Below are 20,484 nucleotides of genomic sequence, written 5' to 3'. Positions count from 1 at the left end.
AGTTCACTGCAGCATGCTTAATCTGCTTTCCTGTCAAGTTTCATCCGTATGTATTTCAGTTACCTGTAGCCCTGTACATATTATTCCATGTAGGCATAGAATAATAAATAGACAAATCATGGTGTGAATTTTTAGTTCAGCAAGTTAGAAGAAGCTTGGCACAAGCAATTTTATAGTTACTTGCCCCATTGCTTCACCCATTCTTACAACACCAACATACGATGCTGTAAAATAACACATCAGCTTCTGGTACAGTTAAGCTTACTACTTACAGGAAAAGGGTCTCCGTGAACTTGAATATCAAACAAAGAGATCTAGATGCTTACCACTGCATTTATTTTTAGGGGGTATAAAACACTTGTGCAGGGGGGTTCAAAAGGTGCTGCTACAAAAATAAAAGCAAAAAGGTATAGAACATGTACATATTTACATATATTACTTGTAAGAGGTAAAATACAAGTTATTTACAAACAAACACATCAACAAAAATAAGTTTTCTTAGATCATCGACAATAAGTAAACAGTGGGTAAAAAAAAATAAGATTCCCAAAATGTGAGGTCATTTAGCATTAAGTTGCTCAACATTTTCTTTGAGCAAGATGATCCTGTCATTCTGAAGAAAAATGTGCTTGTAAAGTATCTTACAAAAATCTGTACAATCCTTACCTTCCTATTTTTTCAAACCATAATTCAGAAGAATTCCTGGATGAGCTTAGTAACAGTGGTTACTTTATGTCAGTGGGTGTGTTTGTTAAGCTCTTGTGCCCGAAAACCTGCTTCGCTGTTATGGTGGGGACCGGCTGAACTGCTAAACATCACAAGAATAGAAGACAGACAGCGCAACTTGTCTTTGACGTACTCTGGCAACTTATCGTTTTCTCCATACCTGCAAAGGCAAATGTCAACATAATTAAATGCAAAACCCAAATCCCTTACGTATACATAGACAGACAAATTAAATGGAGCTTGGTGACTTAAGTCCTGCTTCCCTCCAATCCCCGTACGTATTCAACTCAAGGAACTATTTCAGATACACAACATTACATCTCCAAGTATTGGTAAGCTACAGTAATACCCAGATTACATGTTACCATCTAGGACTTTGCACAGAGGAAGCATAACACTGAGTGGCTGTACAAGTGAGGCAAGTGCCCCACATCCAAATTATGTCCTAAAGTTCATCTGAGCACTTCCCATCTATGCACCGATGTTGATATTTTAACTCTCTAAAACTTTTTCCCTACACTAGCCCTAACTTAAAAGGGAAAAAGATTTAAACATTTAAATGAGGGAGGAGAATACAATACTACACAAACAGTAGCTGTTTTCTTTGACTATCTAATAGACTCAGTGCCAGGTTTTTTTTATTGTTTTAATTAACAAAACATTTGTTAGCCTAAAAGCAAAGTTACTATTCATAAAGATTGCATAACCTAATCAGCAAAAAGAAAGAAAAGGTAGGTTTTAACAGCAACAAAAAGGAGCAGCTATGAAGTTGACTTAATTTCTGGAGCCTTAAGCTGACAGTAAACTGAACTAGTTTTACAGCAGTACTGACTCACCTAGACGTCTGGCCATCTGGAGAGGTGTAAGTGACAGAACAAACCCCTGCTTGGGCCACCAGTTGGGATCCATCATTAAACTGAACCCATACTGCTCCACTGGTCAGCTAACGAAGAACACAACACCATTTGGAAAGAAAAAACAAAGAATACACATTTCAAATCACTCCAGACTGAAATGCTTTGTCATAGCACCTTTACTTCTACCTAAGCAAACTGAGTTTTAACAACTTGAGCTTCTGTCTAGAGAGTAATTTAAATGACAGAAGGTATTCAACTAGGCAACAGTAGCCATAAAAAAAGTGACAACTATAACTTAAATACTCCACTGGCATTACTAAGTTTTTTCATTTTTTTTAGTTCACCACGGCATCTATCTAACAAGCTGACTTGAAAGATCTTTACACAATACTCCAGTCTCAGAAGCAGAGCAGAAATCTAAGTATAGAAATCTAGGTATATACTCGACAAATCAAAATTTTTAAGTTCATTATTAAAAAATAACATTCCTTTATCACTGTGCATTTCTCACCTGCGAAGCCCAACCAACATTTTTCACGAAGACTGATTTTACAAGTTGAACTGAATTTGGGCTGTATTCCTTCTGAGGAACAGAGGAGCACGTACTTTCAGCAGCACTGGCCATAAATGCAGACTTCTGATACGATACCACCTAAAACCCAAAAATGACAGTAGTAGCTAGTAAGACCAAGTGATTATACACCAACTACAGTAGCTAATTACCACTCTTGTTTCCTTCATCTTTTCCTATGTACAGAGAGATTTAGCCGATATGCTTCATTTAACAGCATTACATTGTAAATGCCTATGAAATTTCAGAGGACTTACTCTACCCTAAGGCTCACTACAACAACAGTTATTCCACTGATTCACCACATTCACAGAGGAAAACCTCAGCCCTATGCAGACTACTTCTGAAACCTTCTTTTTCCACTTTCCATTGTCAGAAAATTCCATCCAACTTTGGAGACGAATACTTATGCTTTACAGAAAGACAAACATAGCACCTTTTCAGAATGCTAGCCTCAACTGCTAACATCCTCCATGACTGCTATTTCTACCACAAGCCTGAGGGCAAATCAGAGCCCTCCAAACCAAATATAAGATAGCTCTGTTTAACTCAAGAAAGCCATTATCAAGCTACATTTCCAGGAGACATTTGTGAGAAACCTTTGGAGGACATGAGTTGAGAAGTCCATTTCAAATACAGATACCACACGTTAATTAAGTGAAAGCAAAAGTTTCTAGTCAATATGCTCAAAGATGGTTAATAAAGGCATACATTCACGATGATTACATTACTTCAAATAAACCAGCAGTATTTCAAACCCTACTGGACAGTCTTTGCTGTATGTTCTTGTGTACTTACAGGAGCACAGTTCGGAGTTTGAACTGGAGTAGAACTGGCAGCTCTATTTCTATCCAGTGCCTTAACTTCTGTTGAACAATTGGTGCTGTCCAACAACAGAGGCAGCAGAGCCTTCGAAGATTCAATACTGTCAGGTCTCCTGGAAAAATGAGACAAGGGGGAAAAAAAAAAAAACGCTTTCCAAAAGGGACTAAAGAAACAAATGAGAAGACCTAACTTGTCATTCCATAAACCACAGACTACACTTGATGGCTCCAGTCTGCAGCGAACTTGTTTTCATACGTATCAGTTACTTTGGCTAAGTCTAAAAAAAACACTGGAATTTTTTGTCCTAGTATCAGAGAAAGGTACCAGGACCAAAACAGCATTTTCTAACAGGCCATAAAGTTAATCATTTTCTTGCTAATGGCTATGAATCCTTGTGAAAGAAAACTCTGGCATCTGCTTACATGAGCTGCAGAAGGCTGCTTAGGAGGAATTCTCAAGACGATTAACATGTACTGGTGAAAATGTTACCTTCCAATAGTAATTGGAAAAAACTGAACGCCCTTGCTCCTTTTTTCTTCTTCTGAAATAGCAGATTCCACTGCAAGGCATATGCGATGTCCCTGGAATTAGATTGATTGAGCTTGTTCAAATTTAACGGTGAACAGTCTGTTTCATACTTATACTGTGGCAGGTAGGCCTATACAGGGAAATGCTTTCTTCCAGAGTATTAATAATAGCTTTGACTGCCATTAGAAAAAAAAAAATCAACTGTACTACTATAACGCTTCCTGGTAACTTTGGCCTTATGCTCTTAATCCACAACTTCTCCACTTTCAGCACGACTAGAGAGGGAAACAACCCATCCCCATATTCTATTCCAGAAAGTTACCGAACAGAAGGCGGACTGAATTCATCTTTTTTATTCACTTAGCTTTTTTTTTTTTTTTTTTTTACCATTTCTCAAGTTCAAAGACATGGTAAATACTCTTGTGACTGCTAATTGGGTGACACAAGAAGGGATAGCAGGCAACCCAGTTAAGCACTAGCAGTTGTAGTTGTCTTAAAAACAGCGTGAAACAGCTTAGCCTGTTCTGTTTGATCCCTTCACTCAGCAGGGAAACAATTCAGTAAGAATTTCCTTTAAGCCTTCATCATGAGGCAGTGTTACTGTTATCCCTACATCAACATGAGCTCTTAAAAAAAAAACACCAAACCATCAGGTACCACAAGTCCTTCCCCATCACTCATCACTGTACTGAATAATGTGCTTCTAACATCACTTAGCTTATTTGTGAAATTATGTCTAATGTATTAAGGTTTCCCTCCATTTGAAAAGGCAATATCAAGCCATTTACCTCGTTTGCATGGTCCATATATACTTGCATTTCCTTCTGCAAACCCGTTTCATTTTCTCCTTTCAAAGTGAAGGATTTCCCTGATTTTTCAGTCACACGAATTATACCAGCTGTCTTGTGTACCTTTACACCTGTAAAAAGCATTTTGTAGTCTGATTTGCATACAAAGCCAGTACTATGAAATACACATCCCTGCTACTACATTCCAACTCAACTGAAATGCAGTTCACCCACTTCCAAATTACTTGAATAACACAAACACGTCTGGATGAGCGCTGAAACTAGCAGGAACAAAACACTACTTCAATTGGGTCTGTGACATTAGTGGAATACCCTCTATGCTAAAAGATCACTATATAAATAGCCTCCATCATGCATTTACTACATTTTAAGAACCACCTTTTAAAGCATTAATCAGAAATAATCAGAAATAAAATTACCATCACTAACAGCATTGCCAAAAACAGGTTAAGGGTGATCTAATAGTATCTGATGCCACCTTTTCAATGGCAGTTACTCAGTCACAGACCGTTTTTCCTTAATTTTTTAATTGTAACTTCTGAGGTTTATCTACATGTGGCAAATCCATCTCATTCCAAGAAGTTTGTGGTGAGTAAACAACAGTCAGTGCACTCTGGTTTAACAAAGGTACAGCTGGAGAAGATAGCCATCTGCTTTCTAAAGTTAATAGTGTAAAACTGTGGCAAGCTTGGAGGAGTAGGGACACACCTTTCAGTAAGCAGGTTAACTCCCAAAGGTAGAGCCAAAGATCTTATAAAAGAAAACACATGGGTCAATAATACCTTTGTAATGCATTCACTGAAGAGGATACCAGAAACAAACTAATGAATAAACTGAGTGCTAGAATAAAAACAGAGTGATAGATACAGTGTTTCTTGTATTTCTTCAACCAGGAATGTTCATTGTTGAACAATATTTTAGAGTCGTAAATAACAATTTGCATAATTGCCATAATGAATACATACCATCATAAAAACATACTTCAACATCAGCAGGAGGCGAATTTTCCATCAACATGCACTTGGCATATCTTGTGTACAACGTAACTTTGGGAGTTTTTGTTCTCAGTAACTGCACAAAATTGGCTGCATACTGGTACTTTTTCCAGTACGTTTCTAAAAACCAGAAGTACTCAACATTTTAAAACATGAACCATTTGTCAGATTACACACTGTGCACTACCTTGAATACGTATATATATAGCTGCAACCTTAAGTAATATTCCAGTCTTTGACAGAAATATGAAAGAAACTGAGATTAATACCCACCATTTTCAATATATCTCAAAAAGCACGCACCCCATTAGCAGCTGTTTCTTCAATCAACATAGTTCAGAACACCAATGAAAGAGAGCAAAGTAGCGCATGCCTCATTTAAGTAGTTACAGCAGCCCAGCTGGCTTTATAATTGATAAAAATCTATTACATCAATGCCTTCCAGTAGTTTTCTCCCCCCTTCTCACCTCAAGCTATGTAAGAATTAGGAATAGCAAATTCAAGACAGGAAGTTTTTTTCAAGTTACTTGTTATTTCTTCATTTCACATTTAGACAGTTTCCACTGTGAATAACAAAAAATGTGGAATTCTCAAGTTCAGGACACTGCATTGTCAAAGAAGTAAGCAAGTTCCTCATAATTTTCGCATAAGTTACTTAAAATTTTGCTTACATTCTCAGCAAGTTCCAGAAAAATTCCCAGTTAAACTATTCTTTGACTCTGATTGTGAAGGGAATAAGAGTCCAGATTCATATAAGCATGACATTATTTGTCATCATTTAAAAAACAGATGTTGTGGTACCTGGCAAGTTGTCAAAACTAAAAATACAGCTGTCTTCAGGAGGAATGGGCGGCCTGTTATCAAGAAGGAAACCTCTTCCTTCATTGGGGTGATAAACTGTAATCTGAAAAAGAGGGGAAACAACATTCATGGCTGAATCTCCCATGGAAGTAAGTCGCAGTTTAATTAGGGTAGTTTAGCATTAAGTGTTCTACTCTTCGAAACAATTTCACAGCAACAGCTTTCAACAATACTTCATCATACCCTAAGTCCAAATCCATAAGACTGCACTGCGTCAGTGCAAAGGGGAGCTTAAGGCTGCACAGACATCAACAAAGCATTTTTCAGCAAATAACAGCTCAAATGAAAATCAAGAACGCAAAGTACAGAATACAGAAAGCATTTGGAATAACATCAAACTAAAAAAATCTCACCATATTCCCATCACAAGATATTCTGAGAACTTCTTTCACAAATTGTTGTGAACCGTGTTCTTTTATTAACTCCATACACACCTCCCCGGTATCTAGAATGCTCACCTGAAAAAAATAAAGCAAACAAAAATAACAGGTTAGACTGAAAAAAAACAAACCACTTCTTGACAGGCTGAGTTAACATTTTTTCCACAGATGTCTTATCCTACTGTTTATCTTTCTAGAATTAAGCTGGTTTTATATTCCTAGAAAATACTGCAAACTGATAAATGCCTCTCACAGGAACTTTCACTGTTAGTGCTATTAATACAGAACGCTTCTGCACGGACCAAGCCTGGTCTGGGAAGATGTGGCTTCCTAAGTGACAAACCAAAGCAAAACACATCAGCTCTATTAAGCATTAAGAAAAAAAAAATAAATGGAGGAGGGAGAAGAAATGAGAAAGACTATAGAAAATACAACAAAACACTTTTAAGCGATAGCAGGAACAACAAGCCAACCAGGAAACTCACGCAGTCAGTAGGGACTAATCAAATTTGATAAGTTTCATTATCTAGCTTGTTTACAAGATAGGGAAAAAGCAGCACTTGAGAAAAAATATTCAAGTAATGGAGAACAACACTATTTTTACATCTGATGCATTTACTTAACGCTTCTACAGATTAGGCAATGTTTTAACCATGTTGAAGTTTAAATGTAACTAGCACAGATAAACAGTACAGATATTTGAGATGGCAGGGAATACATATGTGGTCAGTAGTTCCTATATCTTCTTGTAGTTTCTCTGCTTGTACGATACAACCAATGCAGAAACAGTATGTGCCGGAAGTGGCCACAAGGCTGCAGTATACTATACACAGGAAAACTAAGATGAATTTTAATAATACATTTTGGAACTGAATTACTAGCAGTATAAATTCATAAAACCCAACTTGAACTATAGATTTTTAGGAAAAAAATTGGATCTCCAAAGTGAATTTTCTAAGAGATGCACATAGTAAAGTTTCAGTTTTAAAAACAGATACCTACCACTGCATTTCTTGTTTTTCGCTTGGTTGGTCGTAGCCTATAAGTACTAAGAGGGGATGCTATACTTCGCAGAGTAGGTTTCTGACATGCTGGTGGTTCTTTGCCCCAGGTCTGGTTTTGTTCTGAAGCTGGCCCAAGGCTACGTGAAGGCAACTGAACTTTTTCAGATGGACAGAAAACTTCAGAAATGAATTTGTTTGAGTCTCCCTGACTTAAAGAATTCAAACAATCACGGGATGCATTGTGATTCTTTATATCCTTCAAGTTGTTCCATCCATGTCTCGATCCATCTTGCTGCACATCCAGATGATAACGAAAACCTCCATGAGCATGACCACTATTGGTTGGGTCTTGAGGTGGTCTCAGCTGAGCTGAAAGCATTAAAAAAAGAACAAGCGAGATTTAAACAATATTATTAAGGAAATAAAAATCTCTTAAAAGCGTTTCAAAAGCTTTTAAAAACGTTAGGCAGCTTATTTAAGCAGAGAATGTGATTTCTTTAATACTCAGTCCAAACAATATCAGTCCTTATTTAAAATATCAGTGGTTAATTTTAAATACACTTTATTTAAAATTAAGACTATCATAAATCTCCGTTATGACAGCCTTAATACATGTCAAATCACCTCACAAAAGCACTGTGAAACAAGCTGCTACGATTTCAACAATCTGTTGAAAGATAATTAATCAGTTGCCATCCATATAACCACAAAGATTCACATCTAAACTCAGGTTTCAAGTTAGCTAACGATAGTGTTTAGCATCAACCAGGACCTCAGTACTCTCGACGTTAAATGTGCATTCAAAAAGCCTTCCAGCCACTCATTTGGGAGAAAAAAAACCCAACATGTTCTTATAGTTGAGCTTCCTTTAACTGCTTCTAAACACTTTTGATATTTAAGCCTATGGTTAAGGGCTTAAATAACAAAGGTGCCTCACCCAAATAAGCAACGCACTCCTGCCATGTTGATGAACAGCTGAGAAACAACCAAAAATTAAGATAGGATTATTTGGTCCATATGTGACACGATTCCAGTTTCACGTAGATAGGAGGGTTAAGGAGTCCCGTAAGATCAGAACAAAAAAGACAAACAAATTTATGATTTAGTTATACGATTAAATTTCATGATTTGAAAAAGGTGTAACACAATGCATGACAAGAAGACTGCCTTCCCTTCTGTGTCTTTTGTTCCTTCCTCCACCTCTCCTTCTGCAACCTCATTATCTTACTCTTTTTCAGTGAGATCACATTTTCTTTCAAGGCTTCTTTATTTGCACATCTAAATTCACAGAGCTTTTGAGTCATCTACCAGCTTAATAAGTTCAGTTAAGAACCAAATTATTTGTGTAGGTCCTAAAAAAAGTCTTCCTCATCGTGCCTTCATTTGCTTTTGCTAAAATGCTGAGAAAAATAAAAACAACTTCATTTTGGGGAGCTAAGTATTCAAACATAAGATACAGTTTTTTCACTCTTCTGAAGGCATTTACATATAGTTCATTTATCAACCCAACAGCTTGGAAAAGGTTACTTCAGAAAGCTTTTTATCTAAAAACTCCTACCTCAGGAAGCTAGAACGCTACACCTTAGTCCAAAAGAGTAGAACGAAACAATACTTTCAACAGCCTATTTCTTGCTTTAGAGCGATTCCACAGGTAAGTGATTTAAGAAATCGTTCTCCTCTTTCAATTGCTCTGTCAAATTTTAACATGGACAACTCAGCTTAAGGTCTACCATGTTTTTCATTCAGAAAAAAGTCTTGTGGTTGCATCCAGTCACCAATATTTAGGATGCGAGTATTACACTCCAGCATCACAGTTATGGGGCTCATCTCTTCTAACGTGAGTTCAAAGAAAGAAAACCTGGAAAAACTAAAGAAATAGTTACAGGACACAACTCTACTTTGAGTGCCAAGATGCATAAATGATTAGTAACTCACCATTTGTCTGCATGCTTCCAAGCCACTGCTGCATAGTTTCAGCCTGGGACTTCTGCTCTAACAAGCCAAAAGGAGGCTTCACTGGATAGAGAAGAGTTGAGCTGTAAAATAGAAGTATGTAATAAACAGTACATCCAACTAGGCTTGCATAACAAGCATTACAGTGTTACAGCTACAGAAATTACAACACAAAATCCTCCTGCTATTGAAATAGGAAAACAACATCTGAGAGCGTACAACTAAGTTTATCACAGAGCAAGGTTCTCATTGCACAGCAGTGCACAGAAAAACAAAGATCAGACCCCAGCATCCCTTGCACATTTGACACTTGGGCTGGTTTGTATACGCTGGGGAGGTCTGTCCAGTAAGTGAGAATAAAGAAGCCAGGATTCTCATGCAGGAAATATAAAAACAAAACTAAGTCTTCGGTCATTATCTTTGATTACTTTTTGTTTGTTTCCTCCTTTATGGGACAGAAAGTGTTGCCCATTTTATAATCCTTGAAGTATACCTTTTTCTTAAATCTTGTCGTTGTATAGGGCATTGCTAAAGGTGAACTGAAAAATTCCAGAGCAAGTACTTACGTTGGCAGTCATACACTGAATTACTTACCTGCTCATCTGTGTCCCCTACAAAGAGACATCAGCAAGGGTCTCTACCACAACCACTGTGGAGTACGAAGTACCCAGCTTGCTGCACAAAGACAACAATAACTAGCAGTACTCTATCAGGAAAAGTAAAAGCTACAATCTAGCCACTAAACAATCTGCATCTATGAATTTTAAGCCAGGGGACAGGAGGAAGCTAAGCCTCTCCATATGAAGGAGATTAAGTAATACCCTTTCTATGTGGTAATCAAGCTACAAGCATAGAGGTTTTCGGTACTTAATGCAGTCTAATTCCAAAACACAAACTAAAATATATCCTTTTAACATAAGACAACTCTCATTCATAATGTAAGCTCATTCTTACTGTGGTTGATCTTTCACAGGTGGAGATATCTGCCCTTCAAAAGAGCCAGAACTTGCAGAAGTCTTTCCCTTAAAAATTGCTCCCACATCAGAATAGCTGTTAGCAGGTGAATAACACTTGATCTTTTCCTCTGCTCCCCCTTCAGGCTTGGAAAGCAAGTCGAGGGAGTGACATTTCTCAATGATGTTTGATAGTCCTTGAGTCTGACTGCGGGATGTGTCACAACTATCTGTGGAGTGGGCTCTTCTAAGGTAGCGGGAACGTGGTCTCTCTTCAGCAAGTTGCATGCTTCTTCCCCTGCCACTTGCCTCTATTTCTTTCCCTTGAATTCCCCGCTGAAAAGAACCATTCCCATCTACAGACAGAGCATTACTGGTATTCTTACTGTTAGGAAAAAAAGTCATTTTATTTGGGAGTAGCTGTCCCGCTAAAAGCTTCTTCTTTTCCTTCAAGCAGTCACTGGTACTGATGCTGGAAGAGCCTGTAAAAGCAGTAGAGATGGTAGCATTTCCACTGTCAATGGAATTTTCTGAAGTTTCCAAATCTTTGGTCCGTGCAGAGCTACACCTGGACATGAAAGGATGATCCAATACAGAGGAAAGACTCAAACGATCTGCTGGATTCTTGCGAAGTAATTTGTGTATGAGGTCTTGTGCCTCTCTTGACAAAAAGGCTGGCATTTCATACTCTGCTAGTACTACTTTGTTCAGCGTGTTCTTCACGGTGTCAGTGTCAAAAGGTGGCTTCCCCATCAGAAGAGTGTAAAACATGCAGCCCAAAGACCAAACATCAGACTCAAGTCCATGTGGACTCCTTGTGGCTATCTCTGGCGAAATGTAATTAGGAGTTCCACACATGGTATAATGCTTTTCGTGAGGCAACGTCAACTGAGTTGCTAGTCCAAAATCAGCAATCTTGACGTTCATATTACTGGTGACTAAGAGATTGGAAAGGGTGAGGTCCCGATGCAGTATTCCATGAGAATGAAGATAGAGCATACCCGTAGTAATTTGATGCAAGAAGTGTCGGGCTGTCAAAAGCAGAAGAAAAAATGCTTTAGTGCTATAATTGAAATTGTAGCTCTGAAAATAATAACCCTTTCAAGTCTGCTATTTGTCTGGCCTTGATGTTTTCTTGAACACCCTTGTAACATTATCACTATTTAAGTGTCATGATAATGATATAGGAACACTTTGCACTTTTTTGCCTGAAGCAGGACAGCAAGACTACCTTCTACAACAGTCCATAAAATGACAACCTGTAACGCAGTAATCTAACTTGTTTCTGTGCTAACAGAAGCACACAATTACCATAGGCCAACTGAAAATAATCCCTTATATCAGTTTTCCAAGAACTTGCATTTGTAAATTGCTCTCCTCACTTTCAGAAGCAAACACACGAAGCCAAGCATCTTGATTACGTGCAGATTACAAAAAACAGGAAACAATTTGGATAATTGTGTTATCATTAGCAAATTGGCAAAGCTAGAATTATTTCAGTTTCTCACAATCTTCTACATATATAGTAACGGCAAAATATTTCTGTTCTCTTACATAAGAAATTCAGGAAACATTCCAACTTTAACCTGCAGCAAGAACAACAAAACCTCACCCGGGCTCAGGCAGCACCATTTATTATGATATTTCCATTGCATCAATTGTAAGAAGCATTCTTTATAAAGGAAACAATTAACAATAGTCCCTTCTCTCTTTGCAGATGGCAACAACTGCAGAGGAAAAAACATTTGTAGAAATCATTTAAACAGGCCTTTTTGTCCTAAATCCAAGTCAGCGGCTTTATCAACTTCCAGAACTAAGGCTCTGATCAGACAAACTTCTGTTGAAGACTCGGGTTAAACAGATGCCTGCGTAACAGCACTCCTTTAATCCAGCCCTGTGATAGGTTCAAAATAGTCTCTATTTACAGTACTTTGACAGAAAAAAAAAAAACTAGAAATATATGGAGAGGCAGGTAAACTAAAGCAGCTGTGCAGAAAGCCATCACCATGGCATTATTGGGAGTAGCAGAAGCAACACTGAACTCAGATGGAGTGAAACCAGAATACTACATCTGCTCATGCCCTAAATCACTGAACACAGCAGTTTACTTAACTGCTTCTTCTTTTGAAACTGCATTGTTTTGCTTTGTCTTTAAGTGATCAACACTCTCCTGAAATTCTCTCACTCTCAGTTGTACGAGAAGAACATTAATAAGTTATTAAGTGCAGTTAATCGCTTCCCTGCTAGACTTCTGCAAACACTACTCACAACAGATAACAGCCAATTTGCAGTTTAAAAATTACTAACAGTGAACTCAAAACTTAAGATGCAATTCTTCTTTAAGTCTGCTGATATTCATAGAAACAGAAGCAAAACCATAGTGGGATGGCTGAGTTTTTCTCCTCAGCTGACAGTCTCTCAAAAAACCCAAGACAAAGCATGAAATTAGTTATTTCTTCCTCTTGAAGTATTTCTTCCTAACTGAGCCCTTACATAACTCGCTGTAGTGGGATTGTCTGGTCACAGCCTGAACCACTGCATGAGCATCTGAGTGACCCGATCAGAGCAGCCCAGGTCAATCCGTCCTCCTGTTCTCTCCCTCTCAGTAGTGCTTCCAGCTGTGCTTCCAGGAGCACAAATACACCCAGAGCCTGCACGGGTTCCCCCCCCACCCATTTTTGGTTCCCTCACTTCCTGTAATCCAATGTTCAAATGAGAGGTGGCTGCATTCCTTAAACTAAACTGTCACTAGGAGGGGTGACTTCATTTCATTCCTCTTATTTGAGGTACAAGCAAGATGGAAAGAGAGATAACAGCTCTGTCACAGCCTTCACTTGCTTTACCCTTGCACAGAGTTAACTGCTTGTTCTTCATTTACGCACACACAGTTGGAACACATTAAAGATTTTCAATAATCCTGTACAAGATGAGCTAGATTCCAGAAGGCTAACCAATTAACTTGGTGCATAAAAGTAAGCTCCACCTTTTGGTAGACACTGCTGTCTTTCCTTAAACCCCAAATAGCACAACCTACTGTCAAAGGGTGTTAACAGAAACAGAAGTTCAAGTGAAAATGTTTTCCATAATTTATGTCCAGGCTAGCACTTCTCACAAGTTACTAAGATATTCAGTTTTAGATTGACAGCTGTTTTAAATGTTCTTTTCATAATTAAACTCATCGAATAAGCCAACATGTAAACACAAAAAGAGTCATGTAGAAAAAAAAGTCTCACCTTCATCTTCAGAAAAGGGTTTCTTCCTATTCTTTATGTATCTACTCATTTCACCATTGTGACAAATCTCAAGTATCAAGTACACATAGTTGCTATCTTCAAAATAGTTATAAAGCTAAAAAACAAAACAAGGAAATTAGAAGACATTTTGCAGACTACACAGCAAGTCACACATGGAGTTACTGCTGCAAAAAAACCGCGATTCTTACCTCAAGGATAGATGGATGCTTTAGCTGACAATGTATTTTCACCTCATTCTGAACCCTCTGTATCATCCCCACTCTGTGCATGGCTTTTTTATCTATCTGAAAACAGACCACAATATTGATTACTTGCATTCAGTTAACTGAACTCAAAATCTTCACTGTTCGATGCATACTTGGCCTGAAAACCCTGACATACAGGCAAGGTTGAAGTTTTGCCTACTAGATGCCTTTCATGAGCAAATACCTTAAGAAACAGAGGAAGAAGCAATTTTACACAAATACCAATGAATAACCAGTAACAAAATTTGGAGAGAAACCTATCCCCCTACTTCGGAAGCCACACATGCTAAATATAATTAATATTAAAAAAGCAAATAAAATTATAAGTTGTGTTCTGCAAGCTTTAATTACCTTGGAAATGAAAGTTTCTTACATAAAGGTTTGCCCTTTCAGCAAGGGAAACATTTCAAGGCTATCATAAGTTGAAGGGCTGCAAGCTCCTCCTATGCTCAAGATTGCTCCAGCCACACAGTCTAAACAAAGTAAAGTGCCTATTTCTGAATTAGAATTACAGAGATGACTGTCCAACCTTGACCAAGTATCTCAGCTCAAGTCATTAACAGCAACGTTAATGCTTGGAAATTATCAATAAGGGCTTTTTTTAGGCTGTGCTGCACCTTCCAGGTGCAAATCCTGCTCTCAACATGAGTTACCCAGAAGCAACGAGTCCAGATCCCTGCTGCAATTGCCTATTGGGAATTCTAGAAGGTGCAGATTCCCCCTTACCATTTTGATAGCCACTTCCAGACCGGTTTTCAGGGATACCGCTCTGTAGACTCCAGCAAAGGAGCCCTTTCCCAGGAGGTTCCCCACCTTGAAGTCCTACAACGCGAAAACAAAACAGCAGTCAACCTCAGCGCGACGGAGAGCACGTCCTCGAAGAGGCCCGGAGCTAATGCAGACAGTACCTGCACGGAGCCCTCAGGGCCCCGCAGCGCCGTGCACGGCATCGTCCTCCTCGTACCGCGCCCGTCTCACACCATGCCCGCCGCTCCTCTCACCGTTACGGGGCAGCCGCCTTCCCGCCGCCCGGCCCGCCGCTCCCGTGGGAGGCCGCGGTGACGCCGCTGCCATAGCAGCGCCACAAGCAGAAAACGCCACACACGCAGACACACACAGCGCCCTGCCTCAACCCCACGCCTCCCACCCCGTAGGGGACGGTCCCGCCCACGGCAAATGGCGGGGCGGCCCGGGCCAGGCCCCCCGCTCCTCACCTTTATCGTCTCTCCGATGCAGGTCGCCATGGCGCCGGCAGCTCTCCTCGGGTCTCGCTAGGGTTCCTCCTCAGGACCTCAGCGGCGGCTCGCCATCACGACGCCCTCCGCCGCCCGCCTCGGGCAAGGCCTGCCCACTCGTGGGCCCGTCGGCCGCCCCCCTTCCCCTGCGCCTCCATTTTGAAAATCCGCGCCGTTACCGGCCCCTCCCCGTCGCGAACGAAGCTGCGCCTGACGCAACCGCGTTGCGCGGGACCAACTGCGGCGCCATCTTTCAACTTAGGGCGGAAGAGTGTATTGCGCATGCACGGCCATTAGGAGGCGCTGTGGTAAGCGCGCCCTCGCTGAGGGAGCTGAGCTACGTACAGCAGTCCCTCGTAATCGCGGGTGGTGTTATGAGTCCGCTGCTGAGCAATCCTTAAACGTGAAATGGAAACAGCGTGTCTCGTTGTGTACCGTCAAACATCGTCAGCGGTTTGAATAATTCGTTTGGAAGGTCAGCAAGAGCGAGACTTATCCGTTGAGCTCCACTGGCATATTTTTAGTCTGGGTAGCCATGTTGGAAGTTGTGTGACTTCTTATGTCCAAAGCACGAGCAGTGCGTAGTGATGCTGGGGCCAGCTGCACTCCTAATTAATCCTGAATAACAGCATTCAAAGTATGCTGCATGATCATGCAAAAGACAGCGTTTGGAGTCAGAGATAATGCCTTTTAAAACTGGCCGCAGTAGATGGAGAAGTATATGTGCTTCAGGGCACAGGCTAAAGTTATGAGCAATTATAATTGCCTTGCTATCAAAATTCATCTGGGTCTATCACTAATGAGGCAAATCAACTTTGACCTTGAACGAAATGGCATAAGTGCAGTGACAGTACTCACACAAATGTTCATGTAGACTGTGTTTTGTAGTCTGATGGACAGGGTACTATTCTCAGTACAGTCTTGTAATTCACTCTTTGTACACGTAGTTTCTAGATGAGTTAGTTTGTGCTGTATCGTTGTCACAAAAGAAGAGCCTGGGAAAAAAAAAGACAAAGGCTTCTGTGGTTCAGCCCTTTTCTGTTTCACACTGTAATCAGGTGTATTCAAAAAGTGTCATACATCGTGCAAACAGCATGGTCCAAGGTTACTTTGTTTGAGACTAATTGTCCCATTCTGACGACTGGTTCCAGTACTGATCTATAACTAATACTGCATACATGATGTAGTTGTGTTTCTGCATTCTAGTTTAGATTGTTAGTAGCCAGCAATCAGACACATTACAGTGATGAATTCCATAACCAAAATGTGAAGTTAATAAAACTGAGCCTATTTCGGTATTTATTTCTGTCATTAGTAATATACAAGATTTTGCTGGATTGGGCCATAAGCAAATGTTGTGGTTTTGTGGTTTTGATGCCGGTATTCCACATCAGAGCATCATGCAGCAGTTAAGGAGTTAATGCTGGGGGAGCAGCAGAGGGGAGGGGCGGAGCTCCGCACCGGAGGCAGGCGGCGCTCGGTTCTGGGCGCGTTGCTCTGGGCTGCCGTGGAGGTTCAGCACGTGTGCTTCCCGTGCGGGTCCTCCTTAGCGTAAGCTCATAGCTTCTGGTTTGAAACTTTTTCTCTCTCTTTCAATTGTTCAATTTTATTAGATTTAGTAAAGTTACCGTTCCTTCTCAGATCGTGCCGTTGTTTTCTTGTCGACCCATCCCTTCCCGCCGTTTCCCCCTCCCCCTCCCGGAGCGCGGCTCTGCTCGGGCGGCCGCGCGGCCACTGACGCAGTTTCTTTTTCTCTCCCCTCTCCCTTCTCGGTTTTCCCTTGGGTCACTGTCACGGACAACACCGTGACAATTATTGGTGGAGAATGCGGGCAGTGCAGTATTGGCACTCCATTGTAAATCTGGTGCAGAGTGGACTAAGGTTTTTCATGTACCTCATAGCATGCTGGCGTCTTTTTAAGCTCCTCGCGTTCAGCACCGGAGTAATGTGGCTATACAGCTACTTTAGTGTGCTGAGGGGGTTACATGCCTCCTACCTAAACACCCTGGCTAACGTGACAGATTATGCGGCATTTGGAACGGTTTCCAATTACTCTTTTCAGGTCTTTACCTATATTCAAGATGTCAGCCCGGCAACTGTGTTATCTGTTTTTCTGAATGCACTCTCTGCAATAGTAATTTACATCATGTGGAGGGAGCGTTCCTCAAAACCAGAGAGTGTTGAATGGCAGGGAAGGTGGAAAAAATTAGGAAAGAAATTGGAAGCGTGGGGACCCCCGGTGTTATGCAATTTTGATCTTGAGCACCTGTGGGACCCTGAGAAATTCAGTGAGTGTTTAGGTAAGGAGTCATGGGACTCAGGACGATCTGAGAAGGAATGTATTGTTTGGGGTTTGGCTTGTGCTTATCGAGCCATAATTGATATTCTGGAGAGAAATGGTTTCCAAACCAAGGTCCAAAGCAAAAATGAAAACCTCGAAGTTAGACCTGACCAATCACAGGAAGCACCGGTATCAGTGTCGGTTGCCCCTGTGGAAGGCCAGAAATGGACACGGCCGTCCTCGCGCCTAGAACGGAAAGAAGAAGAAGCAGAGAAAAAAAAGGAAGATCCAGGCGAGGGGCCCTCCTCAGCACCACCACCACCACCACCTAAAAAGGCCACTAAGAAAAGTGAGAGACATGGAGAAGACAGCGATGATGATGGAGTCACTGTTACCACTACTCGTCGGCCCCTAAAGATGACTGAAATACAAGGTTCAAGAAAGGAGTTTGTACGGCGCTCGGGTGAATCTATTGTCACCTGGTTGCTGCGGTGTTGGGACAGCGGTGCCAGCAGCGTGTCCCTAGATGGCAGCGAAGCCCGCCAACTGGCAAGCATTGCCCGAGACCCAGCTATCGACAGAGGAATTGGCAGATGTCTGAATGGAGTCGCTACCCTCTGGGAACGAGTACTAGTGGCTGTAAAGGATAGATACCCTTACAAAGATGATCTGGAGCCTAAGGTGGAAAGATGGAACACCGTGGAGAAAGGCATCCAGTTTTTGAGAGAAACAGCCGTAGTAGAGATGCTGTATGATCCCAATTTCGTCCCTAACAATCCACACCAGGACCGTGATCCTGATAGAGTAAGGTGCACACCTGATGTATATCGCAAGCTCTCAAAAACAGCACCAGAGAGGTACGCAAGTACACTGGTAGCAATGTTCCATAGATTCGAGGGTCAAGACAGAAGACTCCCAGTTTATGAATTGACTATTACACTCCAAAACTTTGAACAACAGTTTCCACCATCACGTGCTTCCATTGCAGCTATAGTAGCAGAAGAAGTAGGTGAGATTAAGGAGACACAGAAAACTATACTGGAGGAACTGTCATTACTGATGAATAGGGATGAACCTGTGTCAGTATTGGAAACACCTGATGAAGACGAGCATGACGCAAAGAATCTGATGAAGCAATTTATCAAACTGTTGAAAGTCTCGGCCACCAAAGGCAACCGCCCCTCTGCACGAGCAAATGACGGCAGTAACATCATGTCACGTGTGGCCATGTGGAGCTTCCTACGAGAAAACGGAGAGGACATGAGGAAGTGGCATAAAAAACCCACTCCTGTACTGCGAGCACGGGTGAGAGAACTACAGCAGAGATCAGCCACCAATGAAATTGCTCCCGTCACTGCAGGTAACCAATAGAGGGGCCCTGCCCTCAGCCAGGGGAGGGAAAGGGATAACAGAGTGTATTGGACTGTGTGGATTAGATGGCCTGGCACATTAGAGCCACAAAGATATAAGGCACTGGTGGACACTGGTGCACAGTGCACTCTGATGCCCTCGAGTTATAAAGGGACAGAATTGATTCATATTTCTGGAGTGACTGGGGGTTCTCAGGAACTGTCTGTGTTGGAGGCAGAAATAAGCCTCACCGGTAAAACCTGGCAGAAGCATCCCATAGTGACTGGACAGGGGGCTCCATGCATACTCGGTATTGACTATCTCAGAAGGGGACATTTCAAGGATCCCAAGGGGTACCGATGGGCTTTTGGAATAGCTGCTGTAGATGCAGACAACATTCAGCAGCTGTCTGTTTTACCTGGCCTGTCAGAAGATCCGTCTGTTGTGGGGGTACTGAAAGTGAAAGAGCAGCAGGTACCTATCGCTACAAAAACAGTGCACAGACGGCAGTACCGCACCAACAGGGATTCCTTGCTCCCCATTCATAACTTGATCCGTCAGCTAGAGAGCCAGGGAGTGATCAGCAAGACTCACTCACCTTTTAACAGCCCCATATGGCCGGTGCGTAAAGCCAGTGGAGAATGGAGGCTGACGGTAGATTACCGTGGCCTGAATGAAGTCACACCCCCACTGAGTGCTGCTGTGCCAGATATGTTGGAGCTGCAGTATGAACTGGAGTCAAAAGCAGCCAAGTGGTATGCCACTATAGACATTGCCAATGCATTCTTTTCTATTCCTTTGGCCACAGAGTGCAGACCACAGTTTGCTTTCACCTGGAGGGGCGTTCAGTACACCTGGAACCGTTTGCCCCAGGGGTGGAAACACAGCCCAACCATCTGCCATGGGCTGATTCAAACCACACTGGAACAGGGTGGGGCACCTGAGCACCTCCAGTATATTGATGACATTGTTGTGTGGGGTGATACAGCAGAGGAAGTTTTTAAAAAAGGAGAGCAAATAATCCAAATTCTTCTGGGTGCTGGTTTTGCTATTAAACGGAACAAAGTGAAGGGACCTGCCCAAGAAATTCAGTTCCTAGGAGTAAAATGGCAAGATGGACGTCGTCACATTCCAGGAGATGTGATTGACAAAATCACCAGTATGTCACCACCCACTAGCAAGAAAGAGACACAGTCTTTTCTGGGTGTAGTAGGTTTTTGGAGGATGCACATCCCAAACTACAGCCTCATAGTAAGCCCCCTCTATCAAGTGACTCGGAAAAAGAATAATTTTGCATGGGGTCCTGAACAGCAGCAGGCCTTTGAGCAAATCAAGCAGGAGATAGCCCGTGCTGTGGCCCTGGGGCCAGTTCGGTTGGGACAGGATGTGAAAAACATCCTCTACACTGCTGCTGGAGAGAAAGGTCCCACTTGGAGTCTGTGGCAAAGAGCCTCTGGGGAGACCCGAGGCCGACCCCTTGGATTTTGGAGCAGAGCGTACAGGGGTTCAGAGGAGTGCTACACTCCAACTGAGAAGGAGATTTTGGCCGCATACGAGGGGGTTCGGGCTGCCTCTGAAGTAATTGGTACTGAGACACAGATCCTCCTGGCACCTCGACTGCCAGTGCTGAATTGGATGTTCAAAGGAAAGGTTCCCC

The 20,484-nt window shown here is 41.7% G+C and overlaps 2 protein-coding genes across 3 annotated transcripts in view; one reads left to right on the top strand and one right to left on the bottom strand.

Annotated features, from left to right (window-relative positions):
- MFSD8 (major facilitator superfamily domain containing 8) overlaps positions 1 to 20,484 on the top strand; it is a 76,759-nt gene that overhangs the window by 10,612 nt on the left and 45,663 nt on the right. The window lies entirely within an intron of this gene.
- Positions 680 to 15,346, bottom strand: PLK4 (polo like kinase 4). Of its 2 annotated transcripts, none has more exons than XM_065736401.1 (16): positions 15,176 to 15,346; positions 14,688 to 14,783; positions 13,905 to 14,000; positions 13,696 to 13,810; positions 10,464 to 11,493; positions 9,492 to 9,592; positions 7,555 to 7,925; positions 6,526 to 6,630; positions 6,113 to 6,215; positions 5,282 to 5,431; positions 4,296 to 4,426; positions 3,469 to 3,560; positions 2,953 to 3,091; positions 2,095 to 2,235; positions 1,563 to 1,669; positions 680 to 886 (listed from the first exon to the last, which is right to left on the bottom strand). In XM_065736401.1, exons 1-16 carry the CDS (start codon positions 15,203 to 15,205, stop codon positions 736 to 738), a joined length of 2,958 nt encoding a protein of 985 aa, XP_065592473.1. In that variant the 5' UTR covers positions 15,206 to 15,346; the 3' UTR covers positions 680 to 735. The 2 variants fall into 2 exon arrangements, with proteins under 2 accessions (XP_065592473.1, XP_065592472.1); XM_065736400.1 differs by lacking the exon at positions 15,176 to 15,346 and adding an exon at positions 14,870 to 14,926.

The sequence above is a fragment of the Cyrtonyx montezumae genome, unplaced genomic scaffold (assembly GCF_038088225.1).
Source record: "Cyrtonyx montezumae isolate F1298 unplaced genomic scaffold, pur_monq_1.0 scaffold_2, whole genome shotgun sequence".
Lineage (NCBI taxonomy): Eukaryota > Metazoa > Chordata > Aves > Galliformes > Odontophoridae > Cyrtonyx > Cyrtonyx montezumae.
The sequence above is the reverse complement of the archived record's forward strand: the minus strand, read 5'-3'. Positions and strand labels throughout refer to the sequence as shown.

What these genes read in the sequence shown, in the direction of transcription:
- PLK4 (XM_065736400.1), bottom strand. Translation starts at nt 14,911, where the DNA reads ATGCCGTGCACGGCGCTGCGGGGCCCTGAGGGCTCCGTGCAG. An exon ending in TGAAGTATGTTTTTATGATG is followed by an intron (nt 4,427 to 5,281) that starts GTATGTATTCAT and finishes TGCTTTTTACAG; the next exon opens with GTGTAAAGGTACACAAGACA. An exon ending in CCAGATGGCCAGACGTCTAG is followed by an intron (nt 887 to 1,562) that starts GTGAGTCAGTAC and finishes TTGCCTTTGCAG; the next exon opens with GTATGGAGAAAACGATAAGT.